The sequence below is a fragment of the Saccostrea cucullata genome, unplaced genomic scaffold (assembly GCF_032062105.1).
Source record: "Saccostrea cucullata isolate Sc308-1 unplaced genomic scaffold, CSIRO_AGI_Scuc_v1 ctg1835, whole genome shotgun sequence".
NCBI lineage: Eukaryota > Metazoa > Mollusca > Bivalvia > Ostreida > Ostreidae > Saccostrea > Saccostrea cuccullata.
The window spans coordinates 204,047-219,890 of record NW_026926556.1 but is presented as its reverse complement, the minus strand read 5'-3'; the positions used below and the strand labels follow the sequence as shown (position 1 = coordinate 219,890).

The window sequence follows — 15,844 nt, the reverse complement described above, 5'->3', positions numbered from 1 at the left end:
CCAGCAAAACGCTCTCCGCGTCTCCTCCAGACACGGGTTCTTCCATCGGCAAATTTCAAACTAAATCGGGACTCATCACTGAAGAGTACTTTGGACCAGTCCTGCAATCGAAAGCGCAAGTGATGCTGTGCCCAATTCCGTCTCGAGGTCTTGTGTCGATCTGTAAGTTCTGTCCCTCTGTACGGTCTACTGGCTCTCAAACCGCAAGTCTTCAGTCGGTTTTGCACTGTCTGAGGGCTAATCCTCCTCCCTAAAGCATTGTGAGCAGAATCTACCGCAGTAAAAAATCTGTTTCGTAGATGAAGCAAACGGATTTGACGGTCTTCCTTAAGGGTGGTAACTTTAGGTCTTCCACTTCGGGACCGGTCATCAGTAGATCCAGTGGTTTTGAAACGTCTCCAGAGAAGGCTAATTGTCTTTTGAGTTGTTCCAACAGTCGTTGCAACAGCGTTTTGGGACATGCCTGCTTGGAGCATCCCTATGAAACGTTCAGGTTTATCTTTAGACAATCGGGGCATTTCAACAAACGCAGAAATTTTTCAAAATTTCTGATTTTTTTTATGACTAAAGACAAGGATTTTCTACACGTAGAATTATACGGATACATGTGGTGTGATTTTCGCGAGCACGGACTTTTACCCATTGTAATCACTTAGAATTAAAAGGTGTTACGCTTGAATGATCAGGATTTTTTTTATCACAATTGACTGTTGCTTAGGTCTCTTATATAAGACCTTTCGTTGTAAAAAGTTTACTTTCAAATCTAAGTAAAACAAAATCGCTTTAAGATATATACCTTTCTTTTTTGGTTCAGTATATATTACAATCTAACACTATAACACAATACAATCTAACTAAAACTGTAGGAGGTGTAGAATAGTGAATGAATTTCACAGAAATTTCTATTTTAGTAACCACGGCAACACCGTTGATCGAAATCAAAAACCGATATCTTTAAGTGTAGTCTACATGTGAGCTAAGTTGTTTTGAAATCAGACAAAAAATGTTGGATAAGTAGCGCTTTATTATATTATTTCTATCTTTAGTAACTAAGGCAGAAATCAAAAACAGTTGCAGAAATTAAGTATCTTAGTGTAGTCTATTTGTGTGCCAAGTTATATTGAATTATACCAAAAATGCAGGAGGAGTAGTATTTTGAAAAATTGTTTACAGACAGACAGACGGACAGACAAACAGGCAAATATACTACAAAATGAAGTATGCGTCATTAAGAATTTTAAAAACATCAGCTTCATCAACGTCATTCGACATGTTTTTCATAATTTGATAACTATATACATGTACTACATGTACTTTTCAAAATGTATTCAAGTAAAACTGATAACAAATAAAGGATAAATGAACCTTTTCTCAAAATTATATATTATTCAATGTATTGCATTAATTTGTATTCTTTGTGTTTCATATATTTAAACATAAATTGTCAATATTAATGTCTCTCTTTATCGAAATTTGGAGAAACGAAGCAGATTTAAAACACAATTATAGAGAAAATTATCAATTTATTTCTCGATACATATATCAGAAATGTTAACAGTGACATGTGTTAAGCTGTATCTAATCTAAAATACAAAGTTTGGAATATTTAAATACATTTTATATATTTTAGGTTGAGTATTAAAATCATTGTATCAAATTAAAAGGAATTTAATTGCTTGTTTGATTCTGTATTTTCAGTAAAAAAATGTTTTTTAAAAAGGATTTGAATATCATTTTATTTATCCCTTTGTTTGTATCTCTTTCTTCTAGCTCTTTTAAACATCCGGGGCTTAACAACGTTCCCTTGACTAGATAGAAAACACAAAACTTCAATAATTTCTATTTATATAGCACAAGGGCATATATAAATATTTTGACAAGCGATATCTCATTGTTCAGGAAAGGTGGATGTGTGTTTTTCTTAGATACAACAAACAATTTCTAAATATTACATCATTAAGGGTTGCAGCTGCAACGCTTAATGGTACACTAGTTTGTATCATTAAGCGTCGAATATGTCGATATTTGCTTGTTTCATAAAACGTCGATGTTGCACTGCATTTGTGACGCTTAATGATATAATTCTGTCATTAAGCGGCGATTTAGCATTAGGGGTTGATGATGTCAACTATTAATGCAATAATTTATGTCATTAAGCGTTGCAATTGCAACGCTTAATGCTTTTTGTATCATTAATCGGCGTTTTATCATTAGAGGTTGCTACATGGCATGAGGAGAGTTATTACGTATAAAACAGGTTGTCGGTGGACTTTATATTCTGATACATCTCTTAGAACTCTAACGTAAAGGCTAAGTTAGACACCAACAGGCATGCTTATGAAAAATTCCTAAGATGTGTCTTAAAACTCGTCTTCTACTTCCTAAGATATATCTTAGGAATATCTGAGGAATATTCTCAGGTAGGACTTAGGGTCTTAGTGTGTAAGAAGAAGGCATCTAAGGCATTTCCTAAGTTAAGATGTCGTGAATTCCATCTAAGGCATTTCGTTTTATTGCCAGGTGTTTGCGGGGTTTTTTTTGTGTGTTTATGTATGTATGCAAAAGGGGGGGGGGGGGGGTATTAACTATATGCTTTGAAGAACTCATGGGGAAACTTATTTTCAGAGACGCCCCCTCTACATTCGCCCATAAATATATTGGATATTTGAAATAGGAACTATCTTTAGCGCTAATATTAAAATAAAGAAAAAAAGAAGAGCGGAACTACACTCGCTTCAGAAAAGCAAAGCGGAACTACATTTATTTAGCTTTATATTTGTCGCTCCCTGGTCTGAAAATAATATGGTTAGTCGTCCATTCCAATTTTTTTCTGACCATGCAGTGAGCAGTGATAATGTAAAAAGATGACAAGTACATATTTCCTAAATTCTCTCGTTATTTGTATGACTGAATTATAGTAAATAAGAAAAAAAAATAATGCAAAATATTATTTCTTGTCGTTGTTTATCCCACGTTGATAAACAAACTTTTTCTCTTGTGATGGGACATCAGTTATTTTCCACAATCGATCATCTGTTGGAATCGGTTACTGCTTCCGATGCCATTTTACCGATTATAATCGGATTTCATTGTTTGTTATATTAAAAGCAGACCGTTGCATTTATTTTATATCATGTCTTTAACAAGAATATATAAAATTTTAAGTTATTTTTTTCTTTAATTTTTGTTGTTTTGCTTATTTTAAACTTTCTTCATACATGTACCGTTCACGGTAGCTCAGTCGGTAGAGCGCTCGCTCTGTGACCGGGAGGTCGTGAGTTCGTATCTCGGCCGCGACTGGCCCAGTCGATAAAATGGGTAGCAACTGTTTCTTCGGCATGCGCTCGGCACTTTGAAGTGAAAGTTGCGGGTCCTTCGAATGAGACCTTAAAAACCGAGGCCCCGTGTTAGCGGTAGGCGTTGGCACGATAAAGATCCCTCACTGCTCAATGGAACTGAGTGCCGAGTCAAGGTCAAAATTTGAAGCCCTACACCGGCAGTTGGCGACGTTTCCTTATGAGTGAAAAATACTCACGAGGTACATTAAACAATATACGATCAATAAATCACTTTCTTCATACATGCATGGTTTAAAGTTAACTAGAATTTTCACTAGCCACATAAGCTTTTAATTTTTTAATAGCAACGTTTGTGCCAAATACATGTTTATATTTGCATATCTTCTGCTCTCTCCCACTATGAACATGTAGTCATCAATTGCATTTATTATACTATAGATGCAATTACTTCTGCTATGAGAGCAATTGTTCTATCACACTCGTGTAATGCAAGCTCTCTACAATAGGAATACGTGTTTAAAAGTATATATATGAAATGTTTTGTAAAAGGAATAAATATAATTTTTTGATAATACTTTTTGGAAAAAAAGAAATTCAGAACAATTCAAAATTGCTAATTTATATCTTTAAAACTTAATTTTGGTCAAAGTATTTAAATGTGTATTAAAACTTTTTCAAAATTGAAGAGAACTGTCATATTTTTATTTTTTCTTATCGTATTTTTGCATATTTGTACAAAGAACGACAACTCTTCACACTTGGGTGATAAAACGTTCGTTAATTAGTTCACGAACGATTTCAGCTCTTAAAAATGAATAGAAATAATAAAGAAATCATATAGGAAAGCATCTAGAGTTATCATTAAAGCATTCTCATTTTTCATCATCAGGTTGAATTATTTATTTTTGTCAGAGGGTTTCAATAACGTTGATCGATGACGTCACATCTGCATCAAAACAAACATTGAGAGAATGTGACGACGGCGCGGCTTGTATCCAGATAACTGTGTTTTAAAAGAAGTTAATACTTTATAAATTGTTTGTGATTTATCAGAGGAAAAGTGCAATGATCAGGTAAAAGCCGTGTGTTTTTCTTTACTGAAGACAACAAGCCACATCCCTATGTAAGCCAGGATTTCCTCTGATATTCTTGACAACATCAAAGAATGCAAATACAAGTAATAAACAACGATTATTTAGTAAACATGGCATTATGAATAGCAAAAACTCTGCTGGCATATTTTCCATGATGCGCTAGCACGCATCATGGAATATGCCAGCAGAGCAATTGCTATTCATAACGCCATGTACACTAAATAACGTTGTTTATTTCTTAAACATTCTACTTGGAACACGTGTTTCGAATTCGGGTCAATCTATATCATAATGTGAATGGAGTGAATAATGATAAAAATGTTCTTATGAACAACAGATTATAAACTTTAAAGATTTGTTATTAACAAGAAAAATGCCCGGTATACGTTTAATAAAATGTGGGTTTTGTTTGGTGTAGAACACCAGCGCATCAAGGGAAAGGAAAACGAGCAGCGTCTCTTAAGCATTTAAATAAACTAAACTTTCTTTACATACATGTACATTGTATCTATACTAGTGATCAAGTGTTTTGGCCAGGGTATCCACCAAACTATTGTATTCGCCGAAAGTATAACAAGTGAAAAAAGGAATTAATGCAGACGCAAATCGATTTCCAGTGTGACTTTGAGAAACCTAGACCTCCACCTTTAATTTAACAAATGAATTTTTTGTCATTGTGAGCATGAAAATAATATAGAATGTTAAAACATGCTTTTCATTTACCATAAGATTTTCCTTTTTTTCAACTTTTTTTTAAAATGAAGACTTAGATTCAAATAAGACATGGGCCCCCATGCACATGCCAGTTTAAATAGTTCTCGCCCACTGATTTCAAACACAAAGATAGGAGCACGAGATTTGCATGCATACATTGTATTTGGCCACATAAGCGTCAGACTCAGGGACAGATGTGCGCGAGATTTGCCTGCATATAAGGCCTCCTTAGCTCCTGACCTATAGACCTTCCTAATTTACGTTCCGGCAGAATATCAAGAAACCTACTCCTCTTGCTTTCAAAGAGATATCTTAGAAAAGAAAATCAGAAATTGAAATATACAGGTATTAAGGATAAATATCACGAACAAACTATTTTTTCTGAAATCAGCAATATTTCTCATTGATTTACAATAAAATTAATAATCTGAATATTTTTTACCAAGTATAGTGCGGGAATTTTATAAGATTTTCGCATTAGGTTAAAATTTGTGCAAGATTTTGTATGGAATTATATAGATACATGTAGTAAAGCATATTATCAAATCTAAGCACCAAGGAAAACCTACGATTTCTTCATATTTCAGGGATTAATTATTTATGTGATTTCGAACTCGTCAAAATATATATCAATCCATGTATCAAATTTTTGTTTGCGTTAAGGACATGTACATGTGCCCTTGTATTTTACGTATTTTAAAGGTACTAGGCTATGACTATATCCTCCTACATTGTAGCCCACCCTTTTCCCCTTGTTTACATGATAATTACTGATAATATATATTTTTAACTTTCGACAGGGCTAAAATTGATTAATTTTCTTCAATATTTAATCTGAAAATTCATACATGACCATAGAAACTTGGAAGGGTGATGCCATCCGATAATTTGCCATTATGTACATTGCTATAGAAAACAGAGCCACAGTAACTTTATTCTTGTGCACCTTCAATAAAACGTCAAATGACATTTTTAGCTAACCTGAGCTGATAGCTCAAGAGAGCTTTTCTGATCACCTGCTGTCTGTATGTCCGTCCGTCTATAAACATTGTAAACATTTCAACTTCTCTATTCCACAGGATTAATTTTAACCAAACTTGGTACGAAGCATCCCTGGGAGGTATTTAAATTGTAAAAATGATGGGTCTAGTCCCTCAACAAGGGGAGATAATCAAGATAAGAAAATAGTGTGAGTTCATGAAATAATCTTCTTAAGAAAGATTGGACCAGAAAAGCTGAAACTTATGTTGAAGAATTCTGGAGTAGTGTAGATTTTACATTCACCAAATTATGATCCCGGAGAAGGGGGGGGGGGTAGGACGGGGTCACAATAGTTATTAAAAAGAGGAAATCTTGTAAAGAATAGTATGTCCATATATACATGTAGTCAGGTGAGCAATTTGGCCCACGGGCCTTTTGTCAAGGAAAATTTGGTAGTTGATAGTGCCCCCCAACTGAAAATGTATGGCTGCCCCCCCTCTCCCCCCTTTCAACCGAAATTGCTTCGAACAGACCATTGTTTATTAGTTGATTAAGTTAATCAAAGAAATTAGTACTTTACAACAAACATTTGATTTCTTTATGAAAGAAAAATAATTCTTGGTTGTTTTCTTGGTGCAATGGCTTCTTAAAATCACTTAAAATGTGTCTTAGAACAAGCTCGCGGTCATCTTAAAACAGGGACTAAGATTAAGAGGTCCCCTAAGACAAGACTAGGATAGCTTTGATGGCCTAACTCAAGATTAATGTGTCGTAAGTTCGTCTTAAATGATACATTAGTCCTTATATAGCTTCATAAGCTTGCATGCAGGTCTTGTTGAAAATTTTGACAATATCAAACATGAATGTATACATGTATGTGACTTCATGTTTTGCATTCAATTCGCATTACTTTTAAGGAAATGTGGTCAAGGGTATGACGCTCGCTTAACATTTGAGAGGTCTCGGGTTCAAATTCCTTAAGATCTTTTTTTATATTATTTATTTTATTTACAAAATGAAAGTAATTAGCATGTGATACAAAAAAAAAGTTATGAAGTCTGCTTGTTTAAACTCATCAAAGCATCATTACACTGTGATAAAGATTAAAAAAAACAAGCACTCTAAGAGTATTGCATAAGCAATACATATCCGCTACCGGGTTCCCCTTTTCTCTATCAGGTGTCATTTTATTTGAGGCTGTGTTTAAAATATAATTACTTAAATATGGACATTTTAGTTATTACTTGAATATGAATAAAATGTCTTGGATCTTCCTTACAAAGAAAGACTCGTGATCGACGTCTTTGAATGCCATTTGACACACACACATGTTTTGATCAGGATAGTTTTTTTACGTGGTTTATCAACAATTTTATACCCCAAAATCAAACTTGATCTTTATTTGTCACTATTAAGATATCAAGCAAGTTTCAATCTCAACATAAAATCGTTTCGAACATTAATTCAAGCGGTGCATCACGACATATTACAAGTTAGTGCATCACGAACAATATTGTGAACCCAATTATTAAACAAAAAAAAAATACCATGATAATTCCTTCCAAATTAAATGAGGCAGAAAGAAATGAAAACTTGATCTATAAGTAAGGTAAAAGCTATACAGCAAGTTTCAAATCATGACAATCTCGTTCACAAAATGAATTAATGCATCACGACATAAAATTTAGTGCATCACAAACCCAATAATGAACCTAATTATAAAAAAATAATAAAATTAACATAATTCTTTCAAAAATCAATTAATCAGAACGAAATGCAAATTTACTCTATAACTAATTAAGGTTAAGTCTCATGATAAACATTAGCACAATATCTGCAAGCGTTTAGGGGGAAAAAGTTCAGAAAAGGACGTAATTCCGTAAAAAATCATTAAAGCGGAACGGTATTCAGACTTTATCTGTAACTCATCAAGACACACCCACTTACCAAATATCAGATCAATATCTGCCAGCGTTTAGAAAAAAGTGCGGAAACCCAGGTAGGACAGACTGACAGACGGACAGGGACAGCTCCACTGATGAACGGACGGACATACAGACGGACAGACGGACAGACGCAGAAGAAACCTATAATGTTGTCCGATTTCACCGGAAGGGGACTAAAAAATACTTCTTAACATATGATAAAATATCAAGCAATTGACATCTTTATATCCATTTTGGCATTTTTTTTTATTTGATTCAATATATATGTTCAATATATATTTAATCCATTTTTTTAGAATAATAAAAAGGCAGAAATTCCAATATTATTTTTTTTATTTTTCTTTTAGTTTTACAATAAAACTAAACTTGCGAAAAGATAATATGCATGTACATGTAGGTATCGAATAAGCAATCTTCAATTTTCTCTTTTAAAAAAGTATCCTTTATTTACTTTATGTATATTTTCATTTGAATTTTCCACTTATCTTCCTTAAGCCATTGCAATACTATAAATAAAAATAAGGAAATATTCTTTTTGAAAAAGTTCTAAACAGTATCAAAAATTTTGCTGGTCGTTACATGTGTTTTGATATAAAAAAAAAACTTCTCTACTAATCTTGCAATCAGATTTTATTCTATATAGGACAATTTTGCTTTTTGAAACATTGCTACATGTATCATACTAGATAAGAAAGTTAAATGGAGATAAATGAAAAGAAATAAAAATGGTGAAAAATAAATGAAAAAATTACTCAAATTATGGAGGTCATTTAAACTATAATATGCATGCTTCATTATTTATTTACAGTGTTACTAATGATATGTGCACTATACTTTGCAGAACAGTTTTCCACACTGACTGATGACGAGGTGTCAGTGTTATACTGTTTTCTGTGTTCTGACTCCGGTCCTCCTGACTTCACTGACACAGAGTGGCTGGACATACTTAATGCGATACAACGGATAGTGTGGCGTAAAAAGAATCCTGTAACACGTGCGGAAGCACAGCAGACTCTGAACAGACTGACGTCACATGATAACCTCTGGGAAGATCAGGACAAGATAACAAAGGACACAAAGGATGAGACAATGTATAGGATAGCATCAATAGACAGTGGTATGCCATTCATTTGCTGTAGTTATAACACAGCCAGTGTGTACCTGAGATCAGACAGATACAACAGTAAACCTGGAGAGAAGTGTGTCACTAGTCCTGTCTGGGGTCACTTACTGATACACCGTCTACAGATGAACATACTGACTCACGTCACCATGGAGGACACGAGAATATATGATGAGATACACCAGCTATGTAAGTCAGAGTAACATAATTGGATTGTTCTATTTTTTCTTCCAGAATTTTATTTGAATAATTGGATTACATTTTAAAGAGTTAAAAAGTTATCAGTAGAAACATTTATACATTTAATTCACTTTCTTTTTTGTAGTTGCTTTTGTAGTAGCTTCATCGATTACAATTTAATGCTACTAGATTAACATATTATAATACAAGTAACTGATCGAACATGTTTAATAAATCTATAATTTGAATGTATCTCTACCTTTACATGTATATTTTCATAATGTTAATGTGTAAATGTTTATTATAAACGGTATATTTTTTTCTACAGTAAATATCCCAGAAAATAAAATCAAGAGCAGTAAAGATGAACGAGAAGAATTTCTAACGGTACTACGAAGAGAAGGGGAGGCTGTACATTACAGAGGAAGATCACAGGACAGTGTAGATCACGTGACATGGCTCCGGAGTGACTTGAGACCTGACATCGTGAGATCCTGTATAGGCCTCCATCCACACTGGGACCTTTATATCATCGACAACAAAACCTATGGAAAACCAAGTAAGAAAGTTTGATTTTCTAGAAAAAAATAAAATTAGTTCTTTAGTTATTTCTGTGAATTCGGACCTATAAATTTATATTAGCTCAGTTTATTATATTTGTTACTCAAGACCTTGCATAGAAAAGTGATTAATCTGTTCAGTAATCTGAATAAATATTACTGTACCTAAATCTACCTGTAACTTTGTGTAGACATCAATTTAATTAAAGTACTCAGAAGTACAGAGAGCCGGGCTCATTTACAGAGTAGAATGGATTTCTTGCATGAATCACGTTTATTTTCTGATGAAAAAATTATTTCAAAACTTTCAATATAAATGATAAAACACTGACAGTGAGTTTTTCAATCCTAATACCACGGTCCGATTTTGTCAGAATCAGAATTAATATGGTACCGCAGCTGAATGTAAACAAACATGTCAGTCTGGTTCCCTCTCCTGCTTTACCTCGTATGTGTAGAGAACTACGGTTACACTGATTATCAAAAATCCTTATGCTAATGAACTACGTTCTTTGACTTATGATGTTTTCAAATTCATTACTACTAATGTTTATTATATATAGATAAACTTCGTTTTATTTTTGTTGCTTTATTTAGCGTTTGTATTATCTCAAAAGCGGTTGAGAGTAAGAACTATATTTTTGCACGTAGCTTTAAAATGGCGACTATGGGGTCAACATCCTGCCTTGAACAGGATCACATAAGCCGGCAATTGCTCTTTGAGCAATAAGCCCGGCTAAAAATAAAGGATGTCATTTTTTCTACTTAGATAAAGGAGAGAATTGGGTTTTGGGAGATTGAAGTTCTTTCATGGCCATTTTTTTGTCTTTCAAACTCTACGACTTACCATTCTTCAACTTTAACTAAATTGCAACATGTGTGTTGAAAGTGTATATGTGTGTGTGTGTGGGGGGGGGGGGGGTGTATACATACGTCCCAATGTTTATTATCTATATGAATTCTATCGTTTGAAAAAAAGTATGGGACCCCCCCCCCCCTAATTCCGCTAGCCCCCGTTGTTTCGACGCCAATTGTAATCTATTTTTTTTGACAAATCTAAATGTCAGTTAAAGTATCAGTCAGTTTATCTCCCTCGATTTCGTTTTAAATGTTGTAAAATTAAACTTCTTTAAATATTAATACAAATTAAACAGGATTTTCATTTGCTTATTTTTCTATTGTGTATTCCGCATGATTTATTGTGAAAGGTGGTGAAAATGTTTTAGGTCGTATAAATGTGCTAGTACCGCAGACAGGAGTTATCTCTCCATAATACGTATGAGTTATCTCGCGTTACAAAGTCGATATACATGAATTCCTTCCCTCATTTTAAAAGTTTCACCAAAATCCCTCCATTGATCTGCTGAATGCAAGAAGAGTGTATTGCTATTACGCCTTAAGAGGCTGTCCACCGAAAAACCAGGCAATAGGTTGCACATCGCATGTCATGGATTTTTATTATTTTTTGCGTGTAGACTTATTAGAGTAAGTGTTAATACATGGCAACATCAATTTTTTTTAGTGGTCCTCTAGTCCTATTTTTGGTGAATGTCTAATTTTAAGTGCAAAAAGGTCAACATGAGTGTAAAAAAAAAAAAAAACAAACTTTTTTTTCTTTTATATGTAACAAATACTTAAAAGCATGGTGTGTTTATCAATATTATTTATAGCATAAACTCTTCTCTTTTATTTCTTTATGAATAAGACTCCAAATTATATTTCTTTAGAAAAAAAGTTATGTGAATGAAACTTGAGTTTAGCAAGTGATTTTTTGAAATCAGTATATATCCGATTTTTCATACGTTATAAAATCCAATACATTACTATGACAGAAGATTGTCCTCATGTTAATACGAATACAAAGTACAAACCTTTGAGTCACTTCATAAAATTGGGGGGAACAGGTATTTTGAGGGAAATAAAAGGATTCAAATTCACCTATTATCTATGATTTTTCCCAAATTAAACCGATCGCGATCGGAATTATATGAAGATGAAAATACTATAATTGTATCGTTAAATTTGGGTCTTTTGTTATTATATAGTTCAAAATTTACTTTATTTATTTTCATCCATGTCTTATAGTTGGCACTTGCCTTTAGTTTGACAACTTTATAAATTTTGAATTATTTTCGATCGGGGTCGGTTTTATTTCAATCGGATATGGTTTTTAGGAATATTTTCTAAAATTGGTTCTTCATTTTAATTTACCAGAGAAATAATTTGCCTATCTGTTTCTTTTCAGTCAGTAAAATGTTTCAAATTATTTTGTCCATATATTCAAATATATATAATTATTTATATTCCTCATGTCTTTTACGTACATGATTACAGTGATGATTATGTACAGTGTATCTTTGATTCCTTGATACTCGATATTGAAGTGTTTATTCATGCATTATGTTGCAACTCATAGAAGACAGCTTCAATCTTTTTTCGAAGTAATTTTTTTTCTTTTATTAATGTTTCCTCGGGAATTAATAAGGAGTTAAATTCTATTAGTGGCGCACGTACCTACAGTGTAAATACAGAAAATATTTTTATGTGTATAGTCTCGGGTTCATCCAAGTTTTTTCAACCTGTCATCTGTTAATCCTTTTCATCTATATATTTCTCATTTACAAAATTTTATTTTATCTAAATAAAAGAGGTTCTTTCATGTACATCATTATTTAAGAGCCCATTAATCACAAGCAAAATGCAAAGGGGGGGGGGGGGGTGGGGGGGTGGGGGGGGGGGGGCATCATGACATCATTTTTTCAAAAACAGGTTTCATGAATATAAAAACACTTTAGAGTTGGACAACATAGCCACATATTTCAATTCCATATTAAACGTGAGTATGTAATTATTTCGATCTCCAAATATAAAAAAATTCAAATAAAAACAGAAACGTTTCACTGAACCATCCTCTGTTTTAGTTTCAAATTGGAGTGGGGAGTTCAGCACTAATCTTCCGCAATAAATATTATTGTAACTTATATTTTTCAGGGTTTTTTGTCATATATTTTTACTTGTAAGCTACCGCTGCTTGTTTATTTTTATTTGACTGCATAGATAAATTTACTAAAGATTTTACAAATATCATGAAGTAAAAATCTCAATTTCGTTAAATTAAATCTTGCGTTAATCTAAAATGTTCACGATTCCTTGATTATCGGAAGAAAAAAAACCTTTCACATCCAAATTACATAAAAAATGTAAAATAAGAGCACTATAAAAATTTTAAAATTGTTTTTGCGCATATCCTAGCATTTTACAAATATCATAAAGTAAACATCTCATCTTCGTTAAATTAAATCTTTCGTAAATCTAAAATGTTTACTATTCCTTGATTATCAGAAAAAAAAACTTTCACATCCAAATTACATAAAAAGTGTAAAATAAGAGCACTATAAAAAAATTTTAAATTGTTTTTGCGCATATCCTAGCATTAAAAATGTATAAAATATTTTTTTAAAAAAGTTATTTAACATTTTGGATATTGCACTGTGAAGAGTAATTGAACAGAAAAGGGGAAATTACTTATTTTTGACTATTTTTATTTTCTTTTTTACGCAAAGAATTTACAAACTTTCCTGAAAGTCTTATAAGTACATGTATTTAATTGTGACTCAGTATGAGTCAGGTATATGACGTCACTGATACATCAGTGGAAACGTGGATTTATCCTGAATAATACAGCCCAAATATGTTGACGGTGAGACCGATAGAGCGAGCACAAACTCTTCTATTGTTTTGATTTAGATCGAGCTCGTCAAACCACACGTGACATTTGGTGCATCTAGACTCTGACGTCACATGACGTCGTATGTATGCAATACCAAGAATTAAAAAGCCTGAACAGTGCATGTGCTAATAGTTAATGAAGATTTTTTCGTTTTCTTTTTACATTTGTATCTTGAATATATATCCATTAAATAAAGGCAATTAAACTTTTTGTTAAACATTTGCCGTTATTCTCGCGAGAACGTAACTAAAACAAGTGATGCACTGTGGGTCGAAATTACGCCATCAAAAAATTCTATTGAATGAATTTGCAGAAGTCCGAATTTTCTCTTCGCACAGGCGTTGCTTTAAGAGCTCGCAGTGACGCTCGCTGCGCTCGCTATTACGTTTGCAGGCGTAAATGAGTTCTATTTTGAAAAAAAAAGTACTTATTTTTTGTTTAACAATTTTCTTTGGTGAATCGACTCATTTTTTTAAACTAGGATTCCGATAGTAAGGCGTTTAGCAGATTTACTGATGCCACGGGAGGTAACTCTTGCACTGCAAAATATCATAAAAACGTCTATATAATATGTTTTACGGTGTGACCGCTTGGGCGAGCGCAGTTATGTACTATCATAAACTTACACATGTTCTGCCTATCATGCAAGAAAAAGAAGGAAAGAAGAAAACAAAACAATTAAAAAATCAAAGTACTCAAAAGTACAGAGAGCCGGGCTCATTTACAGATCGAGTAGAATGGAATTCTTACATGAATCACGTTTATATTCTGATTTTAAAACTATCAATATAAATGATAAGACACTGACAGTAAGTTTTTCAATCCTAATACCACGGTCCGCTTTTGTCAGAATCAGAATTAATCTGGTACCGCAGCTGAATGTAAATAAACAGGCCAGTCTGGTTCCCTCTCCTGCTTTACCTAGTATTTATTGAGAACTACGGTTACACTGATTATCAAAAATCCTTACGCTAATGAACTATGTTCTTTGACTTATAAAGTTTTCAAAGTCATTACAACTAATGTTTATTTTATATAGATAAAACTTCGTTTTATTTTTGTTGCTTTATTTAGCGTTTGTATGATCTCAAAAGCGATTGAGAGTAAGAACTATATTTTTGCACGTAACTTTAAAATGACGACTATGGGGTCAACATTCTGCCTTGAACAGGATCACATAAGCCGGCAATTGCACTTTGAGCAATAAGCCCGGCTAAAAATCACTTCCTAAGCATCGGGATCGAGATTCCAAACTTCTCGGTAGTTTCCGAAAAAATCGGAAATACGCGAACCATTGAGGTGACGAAAGTAGGAAGTCAGATAAAAAGGCCCGTTGACTTAGGATGCAAACGATAGTTTTATGGCATGGAGACTGCATTAAATTGTTGTGTGTAATTTTTTTTCATGTAAGTTGTTGCTATGTCTAATTAGCCACCATTTTGCTATGCACCGCAAAGGATTATTGGAAATTAAGAATGTTTTCACGTGGACTCATGAAAATTTCTTGGAACAATGTACAGATTTCAACCCGAATTTCCTCCGTTCGTACTACACGTTAGTCTATCGAGCTCGCTACGCGAGCGGCGATTTGCGCCGCCGCGCTGCGCTTGCTATTATGCCAGAAAACTAATTTACAATTGTTTTTCCCACCGATTTTATTTTTGAAACAGAAAGATGAAATATTTCTTTATTTAATTTAGTGTGAATTATAGTCCTGTTAAAAATTTATTGGAAGTTACAGTTCTTTGTTTCTGATCTAAATTCAATGGTTTTTATAGGGGAACTCAATTACACCAGAGAAAAGGTTATTTAACTAAATAAGTAATTTTCAAACAAATCTTCGATTGCATTATTCCATTTGGACTACATTGATATTGTTTTCAATAAAATATCACATATTCGTCACATTCGATGTGCCGCCTATTAATACAATACTGTCTGGGTTTCGGTGCACTGCCTCTTAAAACAATCGTTTTATTCGTTTTAGTGCAAAATATTAGTCAAAGATCAACTTAATTTAAGGGGATGAAGGACCTTTAGCTGAAAAAAAAAACCTGTCATTAAATTTTTTTTTATATTTTGTAGATCTCTTATTAATTATGTCCCACATACCTTAAAGCAGATATATCAATAGGTTTCTAAATTTATATCTGAGATATTGGGTGACAAATTCTATGCCCCACAGTGTCTGAATAAAGTTTTGATTCTCCGTATTTC

The 15,844-nt window shown here is 33.2% G+C and overlaps 1 protein-coding gene across 1 annotated transcript in view; it reads left to right on the top strand.

Moving 5' to 3' along the window:
* Nucleotides 1-8,850: 8,850 nt before the first annotated feature.
* Nucleotides 8,851-15,844, top strand: part of LOC134272035 (uncharacterized) — a 43,697-nt gene continuing 36,703 nt past the window's right edge. Inside the window, exons 1-2 of the mRNA XM_062754270.1 lie at nucleotides 8,851-9,346; nucleotides 9,666-9,896. Of these exons, the coding sequence (XP_062610254.1) occupies nucleotides 8,851-9,346; nucleotides 9,666-9,896 (727 nt within the window). The remainder of the gene's footprint in view (nucleotides 9,347-9,665; nucleotides 9,897-15,844) is intronic.